This window comes from Gopherus flavomarginatus, chromosome 3, assembly GCF_025201925.1.
Source record: "Gopherus flavomarginatus isolate rGopFla2 chromosome 3, rGopFla2.mat.asm, whole genome shotgun sequence".
Taxonomy (NCBI): Eukaryota; Metazoa; Chordata; order Testudines; family Testudinidae; genus Gopherus; species Gopherus flavomarginatus.
The window spans coordinates 279,322,327-279,334,931 of NC_066619.1; the positions used below are offsets into that span (position 1 = coordinate 279,322,327).

General features: G+C 40.9%; 1 protein-coding gene across 4 annotated transcripts in view; it reads left to right on the top strand.

The window, feature by feature from the left end:
* The window catches only part of RNF24 (ring finger protein 24), a 70,118-nt gene that overhangs the window by 41,211 nt on the left and 16,302 nt on the right, over positions 1 to 12,605 (top strand). For all 4 annotated transcript variants that reach the window (XM_050943495.1, XM_050943494.1, XM_050943492.1 and 1 more), the window contains one exon: positions 9,838 to 9,880. In XM_050943495.1, coding sequence (XP_050799452.1) covers positions 9,838 to 9,880 — 43 coding nt within the window. The remainder of the gene's footprint in view (positions 1 to 9,837; positions 9,881 to 12,605) is intronic.

Sequence of the window (12,605 nt, forward strand, 5' to 3'; positions counted from 1 at the left end):
AGAAATCCTGATTGAATGGGACCAGCTTACCAAGCCAACAAATTTTAATACATCCAAATGTAAAGTTATACATTTAGGAACAAGGAATGCAGGCCACACCTACAGAATGGAGGACTGTCTCCTGGAAAGCAGTGACTCTGAAAAGGATCTAGGGTGGATCATGGCAGACAGGTAACTCAACATGACCTCCCAGTGCAGGGCTGTGCCAAGAAGTGCTAATGCAGTCCCTGGATGTAGAACCAGCGGAGTAGTGAGTAGGAGTAGAGAGATGACTATACTTTTATATATGGCGCTGGTTAGACTAGTACTGGAATACCGCATCTGGTTTTGGTGATTGTACTTTCAACAACAACAACAAAAAAAAATCTAGACAATTGGAGAGGGTGCAGAAAACTGCCACAAAAGTGATTTGAAAGCTGGAGAACATGCCTTACAGTGAGAGACTTAGAGTTAACATAACGGCCATACTGGGTCAGACCAAAAGTCCATCCAGCCCAATATCCTGTCTTCTGACAGTGACCAATGCCAGGTGTCCCAGAGGAGTGAACCTAACTGGTAATGATCAAGCGATCTCTCTCCGGCTATCCATCTCCACCCTCTGACGAAGAGAGGCTAGGGACATCACTCTTTACCCATCCTGGCTAATAGCCATTAATAGACTTAACCTCCATGAATTTATCCAGTTGTCTTTTAAACCCTGTTGTAGTCCTAGCCTTCACAACCTCCTCAGGCAAGGAGTTCCACAAGTTGACTGTGGGCTGTGTGAAGAACAACTTCCTTTATTTGTTTTAAACCTGCTGCCCATTAATTTAATTTGGTGGTCCCTAGTTCTTCTCTTATGGGAACAAGTAAATAACTTTTCCTTATTCACTTTCTCCACATCACTCATGATTTTATATACCTGTATCATATCCCCCCTTAGTCTCTTCTTTTCCAAGCTGAAAAGTCCTAGCCTCTTTAATCTCTCCTCAGATGGGACCCGTTCCAAACCCCTAATCATTTTAGTTGTCCTTCTCTGAACCTTTTCTAGTGCCGGTATATCTTTTTTGAGATGAGGAGACCACATCTGTACGCAGTATTCAAGATGTGGGTGTACCTTGGATTTATATAAGGGCACTAAGATATTCTCCATCTTATTCTCTATCCCTTTTTTAATGATTCCTAACATCCTGTTTGCTTTTTTGACTGCCGCTGCACACTGCGTGGACGTCTTCAGAGAACTGTCCACGATGACTCCAAGATCTCTTTCATGATCAGTTGTACCTAAATTAGCCCCCATCGTATTGTATGTATAGTTGAGGTTATTTTTCAACGTGCATTACTTCACATTTATCCACATGAAATTTCATTTGCCATTTTGTTGCCCAATCACTTAGTTTTGTGAGATCTCTTTGAAGTTCTTCACAGTCTGCTTTGGTCTTAACTATCTTGAGTAGTTTAGTATCATCTGCAAACTTTGCCACCTCACTGTTTATCCCTTTCTCCAGATCATTTGTGAATAAGTTGAATAAGATTGGTCCTAGGAGGACTCTTGGAGAAAACCGCTAGTTACCCCTCTCCATTCTGAGAATTTACCATTAATTCCTACCCTTTGTTCCCTGTCTTTTAACCAGTTCTCAATCCATGAAAGGATCTTTCCTCTTATCCCATGACAACTTAATTTACATAAGAGCCTTTGGTGAGGGACCTTGTCAAAGACTTTCTGGAAATCGAAGTACGCTATGTCCACTGGTTTCCCCCTGGTCCACATGTATGTTGACCCCTTCAAAGAACTCTAATAGATTAGTAAGACATGATTTCCCTTTACAGAAACCATGTTGACTTTTACCCAACAATTTGTGTCTTTATATGTCTGACAATTTTATTCTTAACTATTGTTTCAACTAATTTGCCCAGTACTGACATTAGACTTACCGTCTGTAATTGCCGGGATCACCTCTAGAACCCTTTTTAAATATTGGCATTACATTAGATATCTTCCAGTCATTGTGTATAGAAGCTGATTTTAAAAGACAGGTTACAAACCATAGTTAATAGTTCCACAATTTCACATTTGAGTTCTTTCAGTACTCTTGGGTGAATGCCATCTGGTCCCAGTGACTTGTTACAGTTAAGTTTATCAATTAATTCCAAAACCACCTCTAGTGACACTTCAGTCTGTGGCAGTTCCTCAGATTTGTCACCTACAAAGGACGGCTCAGGTTTGAGAATCTCCCTAACATCCTCAGCCGTGAAGACTGAAGCAAAGAATTCATTTAGTTTCTCCGCAATGACTTTATTGTCTTTAAGCACTCCTTTTGTATCTCCATCATCAAGGGGCCCCACTGGTGGTTTACCAGGCTTCCTGCTTCTGATGTACTTAAAAAACATTTTATTATTACCTTTGGACTTTTTGTCTATCAATCTGTTTAGGTTATCAAAATGAAAATTGAACTGTGACTTGGTTACAGTGTATAAGTACCTTCACAGGGAAGAAATACTGGATACTAAAGGGCTCTTTAATCCGGCAGAGAAAGGCATACCAAGAGCCAATAGCTGCAAACCGAAGCTAGACAAAAGTTGTGCCTAACTTCTAATTTGAATTTAACAGAGAGGGTGGTGAACCGTTGGGACAAATTACGCAGGGAAGTGGTGGATTCTCCATCTCTTGATGTCTTCAGATCAAGACTTGAGGCCTTTCTGGAAGAAATGCTTCAGCCAAAGACAAGTTACTGGGCTTAGTACAGCAGTAACTAAATGAAACAGACAGGCTAGATGATCTGTTGGTCCCTTCTGGCATTAAACTCCATGAATCTGTAAAAAGCCTCCCTCTCCTACAGTCATAATCAGCAGTTCCATTTGTTGTTTGCGGGATAAGCATGAACCTGAGAAAACTTTTTTCTGGGAGCAACTCATATTAGTCAGGGCCTCGTATATGATTTGATTTTCAGCCACGCAAATTGCCGCATAATTGTCCTCCTTTGAATTTGCAGCATAATTGTGCTCCAGAACTTCAGCTTGAATTTTTGAAGTAAAATTAGATCTCCACTTGTCATGTTTGTAAAGAGAGCCTTCAAAACATGAGCTGAGTATAGAGACATTTGCCTGAATCTGCAGAGAGTCTGAAACAATAGGTCCAGAGAGAAGTGGGCACTGTCCGTTCATCCCAATAGAGTTTTTACTCTGAGGTGTAATTCTTTACATTTCAGCATTGGTAACTGTTCCACTGCTGATCAGCTTAGTAGAAACAGGCATATGTACTCATTGTCTTTATCGGATGCAATGGCAGTAGGATTGGATGCAGTGGGGGAAATAGTTGCTGTCATGATTTGCATGGATAGAGAATGAGGAATTCAAACTCTGCCTGTTCCATACAAACACCTTAAAAAAATTAGCCCCATCTGTCCCTGCTCCAAAAGGGTTAAGAAAAGATGTGTCTCTTTCACAGTGCCAGAAACTTGTCAAAAAACAAACTCTCCTCCCACACCATTTTTGGGTGCCAAAATCCCCAGTAATACTCTGCCTAGCTGCAAAACCTCCCTGGCAACTTCTGCAATGAAGTTACCGTTTTAATACAGAACTACATTTGGGGTAGGATAAAATAAATATGAATAAACAGTAACAGAGGCAGTATTGACTAGACCACACCGTGGTACTCACTGGACCAGATGATTTAGGTCTTGCACGAGGGCTTGATTTTAATGCACAGTCTGTGGACTCAAAACAGGGTTTTGTTCAGGTGCTAATGCAAAGTATCCTATTGTCTAATTTTTCACTTTTTTCAGCGACCAGCATTGCTGCAAGTACTTTTTGCAAATAACAGATGGACCTTGTGACATAGTTATTGGTACATGTTTCCCATATTCCATTCTTTACTGTACCATCATGCTGCTTCCAAGCATTTGGTTTTAGGAGTTGCAAATAAAGCAGATAAAGCAGCACCCCGTAGATAACGCAATGAACTAATGTGTCAGATTGAACGTACTGGAGAACAAAAATTTGTAAGACCTGATTCCTGGTGTATTTACATCCAGGCCAATGGCTTCCTGGATTAAAATAACAGTACTGCCTTGGAGAAACTGACAAGTGAGCTGGTTTTTACAATAGGGCAGGTCTACGCTACCTCTTAAGTCGATCTAACTTATGTCACGCAGGGGTGTGAAAAAGACATTCCCCCTGAGCGATGCAAATTACAGCGCCCTAAGCGCTGTCCACACCGGCACTATATCAGCAGGAGACACTCTCAGGGCAACATGGCTTCCATCTCTCACGGAGTTAGAGTAATTATGCCAATGGGAGAGCACTCTCCCATCAGTATACAGCGTCTTCACTAGACACACTAGAATGCAGCTGTGCCGTTGTAGCGCATTTAGTGTAGACCTGCCCATAGTTTCACTGGACAAACTGTCTTCCTCCCTTCTGAAACTCCATGGGACCCAAGAGCTTTGCATTCCATGATAAGATTGGCTCTAAACAGAAGTATATTGGGTCATGTATGAAATCTTGCCCTCTTTTTCAGGACAGAAGGCTTGCAAGAAGGGCTGAAATAAAATTAAATATTATTCTACTCTTAAAAGGCATGCACATGTGGAACATTTAATTCCACTCTTTTAAAGTAATGCCTATTATGTTGCTGTTTGGGTGCATTCTGTCTTCAGACTATCGACTATAACAGGGTTCAAAAAAGAACTAGATGAGTTCATGGAGGATAGGTCCATCAATGACTATTAGCTGGGATCGTGTCCTTAGCCTCTTTTTGCCAGAAGCTGGGAATGGGTGACAGGTGATGGATCACTTGATAATTACCCGTTCTTTTCATTCCCTCTGGGGCACCTGGTATTGGCCACTGTCGGAAGATGGGATACTAGGATAGATGGACCTTTGGTCTGATCCAGTATGGCCGTTCTTATGTTCAGCCTTTAAAAAAGGAAAAGAGATTTTTGCAAAGACACTTGCTGATGTTTTTTCCTCTGCTTTTACTTTAGGGAAATTAATGAATGTGACACCAAATGTGTTGCATTCAGTCCCATAAAACCCAAACTCAGGGATACTAACACCAATATGCCCCATTAAATATTTAAAAGGCAGTGTTTATGCTAATTTAAAGTAAATGCTAGTTTTGTCCATAATCAAGCTTTTGTACAGTTTATAGCATGTTCATATTTATGGTTGCCACCTTTAGCTGAAACATTTCAAACTATGTAAGGGTGCGTGGGACGGTTTTTTTTAAAGGAGGTTGTTTATTCAATTTTTCCCTTCCGATTTTAAACATGCTCAGATTAAACAAGTCGTTCCTTGTCAGCTTTGGAAAGCTAAAGATGCAGTATCTCTTTTACCACGGAGAGAATTAAGAATCATAGAATATCAGGGTTGGAAAGGACCTCAGGAGGTCATCTAGTCCAAACCCCTGCTCAAAGCAGGGCCAGTCCCTAGACAGATTTTTGCCCCACATCCCTAAATGGCCCCCTTAAGGATTGAACTCTTAACCCTGGGTTTAGCAGGCCAATGCTCAAACCACTGAGCTATCCCTCCTGCCTAATACTATGCTAACGTATTGCTGTTGTGCTGAGTTTGAGCTCCTTTTTGCACAATGATTCTCTTCTGTTCATGCTTGCCAATTGAAATAAGGATTTGTCTTCTCGTATAAACCTGTTTTCAGCCCATGGAAATTATACAGTCATCTTGAATATAATGGGAACTTTATATTGCATGGGGTTGTTGGTTTTTTGTTGTTTGTTTTTTTTGCTTGTTCTTTCTTGTGGATTTCTCACCAAGCCCAGTGGGACAGTGTCAGATGTCAAGGAAGCATTGTATCTGGTTTGTGTCTCTATGGAGAATTGCATTTTTTTTGACTTGAGTATCACAAATTGTTTTGAGTAGCTCTCTCAGAAGTCTAGTAGGCCAATTCTTTAGTGAATTCCACTTTGAATAAAATATTGCCTCTGGCCTAGCACTGCTGCCTATGCACGGAATACTGACGTGATGTCACTGAATACACAACACTAAGAAAGCTGGGTACTGTACTCACTAGGAAAGAGAAAAACATTGGTCTTTTCAAGCTGAGAATCCTCTCAGTTCAGGATTTGAAGGAACAAAGGGAGGAGCAAATAACTGTACCCCAACAGAGGCTAATAGCAGCTCCAGCCAATGAGAGCTTTTTTCATAAAGAAGCAATAGAGAAGGGACATTCCGCTGTACTTCTCTTGTGGGCTGTACATAGTAGATCCATTGAGATACTGCATCTTCAAACGCTACTCTGTTGCAAAATGTAAGACTTTTATGAGGCTTTTTCATCTAGACTGTGCTGCCTGTTTTACAGATTTCTGTCTTTGAACTCGGAGAGGTTAAGTGTACTAATACTAGAGGTAAATCTATAAAATGTTGTTTCCTCTGAATTTTGTTATGTTAGTAGTTTACTCGCTTCATTACTGAAGCATATTCTAATAGTAGTTGAAATTGGAAAAAAAACAAAATTATCCAGAGAGATGCAATATTCCCTTTTTAAAGAGAGAAGCCACTGGGTGTGGGGCATAAACATTGGAAGAGAATTCTAAATTCTAGCTGAAATGAGTGATTAATTTTGGAGATTAATGTGTCTTCAGTATCTTGCTGCCCTAATTGTGGAGAGCATGTTTTTAAAATACTGTATATTCTCTTCTCTAAAGATACCATCTGCCAGAACTCACTTCTGGGTACTAGCTTCCTGGCATGAGACTGGTGAAAAAACTCCTCAGACTCAGAAAGGTTCCTTGGCTTTTAAGGGCTTTTTCTGCTGGGTTGTGTTAGGGAGTTTTATTTCGGAGGATGGGGATTGGACCCTCTCAGTTTTATTGCCTTGGCATCACACTGGTGCATATTTATCCAGCACCAGAGACTTTCCATCATTTCAGCATGCGATGCTATAGGGTGTACAGTCGAAGAGGCTCAGCAGCTGCCTGAGAGCTTTTGGTCTCTATTTGTCCAATGCCTCGGCGCTCCTCCCGTGTCAGCCTACCGTGTAAGACAGCCTGCACTGCATTAGCAGCATTTCTATGAGGGCTTTGCAAGGCAGCTGTGGGGTTCTCTTTCCCCACTATCACAGAGCATTCATGCTTGCATTTGGCCTCCAGAAAGGAATCTTGTTTTTGGTCTCTCTGGGCTCCAGAACTTAGCCACGGTCTCCTGTCCCCAAAGTTTTTTTGCTTCCTTGGGGATCCCCCCTTGAGTTGGCCACTTTTACCCTGGCTCTTATTATTGGCATATCCTACAGTCTGTCTGTGAAATGTCTGTGATAACAGATTTCTTAATCCTAATGCACATGGTTGGCATTGGCCTCCTAGTTGTTGCTGTTGCAAGTTTTATTCTGACTTTTGGGCCATCCATTGAGTGAGAATTCTAGTGGCTGGTATCTTTAAAGAAGGAAAAATGGTGGCCCTAGAATTCAGCTTCTCTGTTGGTAGCTTTCCGATAGATTCTCTCCTGCTACGTATTCGTCACCGTTTCAAGATTATCTCGATTGGGATGAGGTGGAGACATATGCCTCCTTTATTTATTTATTTATTTATTTTCCCCGTGACTGGTTGATTTCTTGGGAAGCTTTGCTTCTTGTACTCCCCAAATTGATAGAAACATGTCAAGGGTAGCGCTTTAAGCTCAGGGACTGGTGCATATCAGCCTGATTCATGGTGTACCCTGCTGCTGCAGCCCCTAGGGACCAAAAAACCTCTGAGAGCCTGGGGAGTTCCATCAGTGGATTGGTAGGGAGCTAAAAACCAGGAATGAGCATCCCACTGGAATGTTTTCAGAGAAGCAGAATTTTAGCTCAGTAAATTACACATCTTCAAGCAGTGTTGGAGCCTGCAGTGGATGAGGGTTCAGAAAAATTACTTACATCTGTCTGGCCTTTATGCGTGCACATTCAGACCATGTTCTAAAAGTCCTTGCCCAATTCTTCAACATCTATAACTTTCTTCTTCAGTTTTATGAATGGTTGCCGAATGTCAAGCTTAAAACAAGATGCTATTTTTGATTTTATAAGCACAGTTGACGTTAGTAAAGGGTTTTGTATCTTCAAATGAGCTATATAAATGCTGCTGTTCTTAAGGCTGGCAAAGATACTTTTAATAAATTTTAAATTAAAAATCATCAATGCAATTCAGCCTAGAGCAGCTGTTAATACCTAGTTCTGTCTTTTAATGTACATGTTTGTAAACCATGGCAGAGTATCAACCATACCAGCACAACTGTAATACTAACAGACTAGGAAATATACTGCTTTTTCCTCTCACCCCCATGCCCCAGCTTAGGTGTTTTAGGCTAAGCCTGACGTAAGAGCTTTCCAAAAACAGATTATAGTTTGTGAAACGAGATTAACATTAAATACATATAGTTACGTGGAGTGCAACTTTTCGTAACCACTTTAGCGCAATTAGCATTTTCTGTTTCTAAATTAAGGCTCTGATGTTTTTGTTTTTGAATTTTTTGTTTCACTCGTTTTTGTCCCTAGCAATTGGAGTGGGACCCTTCCATCTATGACTTAACCGTTTGTTCATTTCCATAAATAAATACTTCATCTCTTCCCATTGTCTGCATTTGGAGTTCCTTGCTATTCAGGAGCTTTTTAATGTGGGTTCCTCCACTCAGTCTCCATCTCTTGATTCCTGCCAGAAAATGAAACTATACAGAGAACAAAAGTTGTACTTTGCTAGCAATTTGAAAGCCTTAAGAACTACTCAGGATAGCCTACACTTATGCCTCTCTGCATAGAATCTTTATTATGGGCCTGATTCTGATCTCACTTAAAATTGATTTTACTCCATTGTAACTCCGTGAATTCCAGAGGAGTGAGTAACTACTCATATACACCAGCATAAGTGAGTTTGGAGTCATGATCTATAATAAGCTCATAAGATTATCACTCCACAGTTAAATATAACACAAGTTGCTCAGTTGTTAGGAAACCACAATCATTTGGTCTTCTGCTCAATTAAGTACATGAAAATAAATTCCCAGGTTAAAGCTTCAATTTCCTGTAATTTTTAGCCATGATTTCTTTTTGGCTATTAAATTGCCTCATGTCCCTTAACTGCAACTGAAAGCTACAAAATCTCTCACCAGATCTAAATCGTTCTCCTATTTATTTCCTCTTAAAAAGGAATATTTATCTTTTGCTTTTTAATCAGTTGAATGACTTACCTTGAATGTTTCTCTATAAGACGCTGGCTATCAGAAAACTACTTTCACACAATACTACATGTCGAGAGCATAGCAAGCAATTGGCATTTGAGATTAATTTAACGACTCAGTACAGTGACTAGGGCTCAAATGGTAAACATTTAAAAGGGCCAATTTTCTTTTCGTTCTGTCCACTCCCCACATTTAAAGTGTGAACAGAGGTGCCTTTCTCCACTACATTCCCCAGGTGTTGAGCCCTGAGTATTCTACGCTTCCCCATCACCAGAAAAAGATGCAGTGTCCATTCAACCCAGCTATGAATTTTAGTGGGAGAAGTGATTGCGGGGGAAGTAGACGTGTATGTTAGCTGTTCATCCTGTCAATAACTTCTATGTGTTAAGAATTTGGTACGCAGCATTTAACAACTCAGATAATGTTTTTGCAGCAAATTATATAGTTCAAAAAAGACAAATTGAACAAGGTTATCATCAGTTGACTAGAGATAGATATAATTGGAGAGAGATACAAGCTCTTAAAGTAACTCACTGGGAACTGGATACTGCATCATTGTGTACTATATTTTTCAAAACTAAAAAAGTTATTAAATATGAGGGGAAAATGCAAGTTTTTTTCTCTTATCTGGGTTTTGTGCTAATCTTGATATTTTAGCCTATTTTGTTCATATTTTCCTTTCTTGATTTCTAGGCTCAGACATCAGGCACACAAAGAGCTTTATGCCTACAAACAGGTGAGATATTAAATAGTAAACTACTTTTTTCTCCCTGTCATTTTACAGATCAATCTGAGCAAAAACCGTTAATTTCTTGTGATTGTCACCATTTTAGGTTACCACTGAACTGTTCCAGATTTTGATGTCTTGCCATTTTAGGCCTACCTCTGCAAGTACTTACATATGTGCTTAACTTTACTCACGTGAGTAGTTCCATTGAAGTCAGTGGGAATATCCACATGTTTAAAGTTACCCGCATACATGTGTTTTGCAGAATCAGGGCCTTACTTTATATCAGTGCATGTTGCCAATTGATCCCTACAACAATCTAGGACTTGTATCCTTAATGTTACTCCATATATACCAGACGCTTTCTCAAAGTGATGGAGAAAGAATGGAGCCCTAAGCAGAAAAGATAAAATCAGTCATTTATAATAATGCAGCTTTCAAAAATGTATTTATAAGTGTAGCAGCCACATGGCAGGAAATTGACTGGCATATCTCAGCTCAAACCCAGTAATGAGCTCTGGGTCAAACAGTATGAGGCTGGATAACCAAAGGGGAAAATACAAGACTTCAAGCCTCCTTCATGCAAGGAGAGTTCAGTTCCTTCACAAAACATCCAAAGCTTTCACAGATGGCAGTTAATGTAATCAATTAATCCTGTATGTGGCTGGATTTTTCCCTGGTGAAGGGAGGAGTTGCCAGTTGAGGCGCTGACTTTCTGTGCCTAGAGCTTGCACTGTCTGGAGTGGGGAGGAAAATCTGAGTGTACTTGCCCTGGTGATGGGATCTGTTCCTGTCCTGTTTCAAGTCAAATGGGACTTTCCTATTCCCTTCAATGGCAATAGATGTGACCTAGCAACATGACTCACTGTTCTTGCCATAAAAGAACAGTACTCCTGTTCTTTTTGCAGATACAGACTAACACGGCTGCTACTGTGAAACAGTTCTGGCCATGTTTACAGTAAGTAGTAATATACGTCTCCTACAGCAATAAAAGAAAAGTGCTGTCCCAGTGGATCAAAATTCAGTTCCCATGAACTGTATTTTGCTGGATTAGATTACATGAACCCTGGGGGCATTAAAGCAGTGTACTGAATTTAGAATAGTGGGATGTCTCTGTAGAGAAAGTTTCCAAGTATTCTTGGCAGATCAAACAGCTTCTTCCACTCACTCTCATAGACACACATCAGTGTCTGCTTCAGAATAAACACAGCTAATAGATTAGTGGCAGGATACATTTAAATACCCACCTTTCTTTAGTGTTGTAGCCTTGCTGATCCCATGATGTGACCCACACAAGGTGGGTGAGGTAATATCTTTTGTTGGACCAGTTTCTGTTGGTGGAAGAGAAAAGTTTCACAGAACTCTTGTTCAGGTCTGGAAAACGTTGCAGCGAACTGTGAGGTGGGACAGATTGTTAAGCACATAGGAAGAAACCACTTAAAATGAAGTGGGTAATTTAACACCTCTACAGTCATGGGACAAAGGAAGACTAGGAGGGCCACCTCAAGGAAGAATTTCTGAAAAAATTAACACTCAACAATGATATACCTGAGGCCAAATCTACAATACACACTTACTTCAATATAACTACATCACGCAGGGGTATGAAAGAGCCACACCCCTGAGCGACATATTTATGCCATCTGTAATCCCCCAAGCAGATGGCACTTGATCAGCAGGAGAGCGCTCTTCCATCAGCTTAGAGTGTCTTTACCAGAAGTGCTACAGTGGTGCAGCTGTGCTGATCAAGCTTGTAGCGTAGACCTGCCCCAAGATACATCAATGATATTTTCATCCTTTGGACAGATGACCTAAACTCCCTCATCGATTTCCACCATCTGTTCACCAAACTCTCTAGAACACTTCTACATCAGCCTCCCCTTCCGGCTTCAGGTATTGACAAGAAACCAGAGATCACCACACTTAACTCTACAGAGCCAATAACCAGCCCAGACGCACCAGAAAATCTGTTCTCCGCAGACCGGCACTCAGATACCACAGAATCTGTTCCAAGGAGAAAGTCCAGGATACGCACCTTAACCAAACAAGGACTGAGAAGTAAATTGCATCACAGAACAGGCCACCCAAATACCACAAGAGAACCTGCTCCAGTAGAATATGAGGAAGGGGACACGCTGCCCACACACCCCCAGTTGTCACCTACTGCCCCGCTGTGGAACCCTTGTGGGATATCATCAAACAGTTACAACCTATAGTTGATGGCGACCACATTCTGAAATAAATCTTTCCTGAACCTCCTCTTCTGTCCTTCAAACAACCTCACAGCCTTGCCAAGCTCATCATCAGGAACAAGCTCCCCACACCCCAGGACACACCAACTCAGAGTGGCACCAGACCCTGCCAGACAACAGATCAAAAACCTGCAGACACATCTGTGCTGCTACAATGCTCAGTATCCCCACAAGACACCTTTTCAAGATCCATGGGTCCTACACATGCCTATCATAACCTGTGCAGTACCTTGTCCCGTTCATCAACTGCATCAACAGCGACTGTGTGGGTGAGACCAGACAATTGCTATGATCTTGAATGAAGTCACAGAAAAATAATACAAAACAAAAACTCATCTCTGATGGGCAAACACTCTTGACAAGGCAGTCATTCCATATCTAAACTCTCAGTCCTGGTCCTCAAAGGAAACCTGAACATCTTTCAAAAGACAAGCCTGGGAACTTAAATTCATAATTGTGCTAGACACTGAAAAACTTTTCAG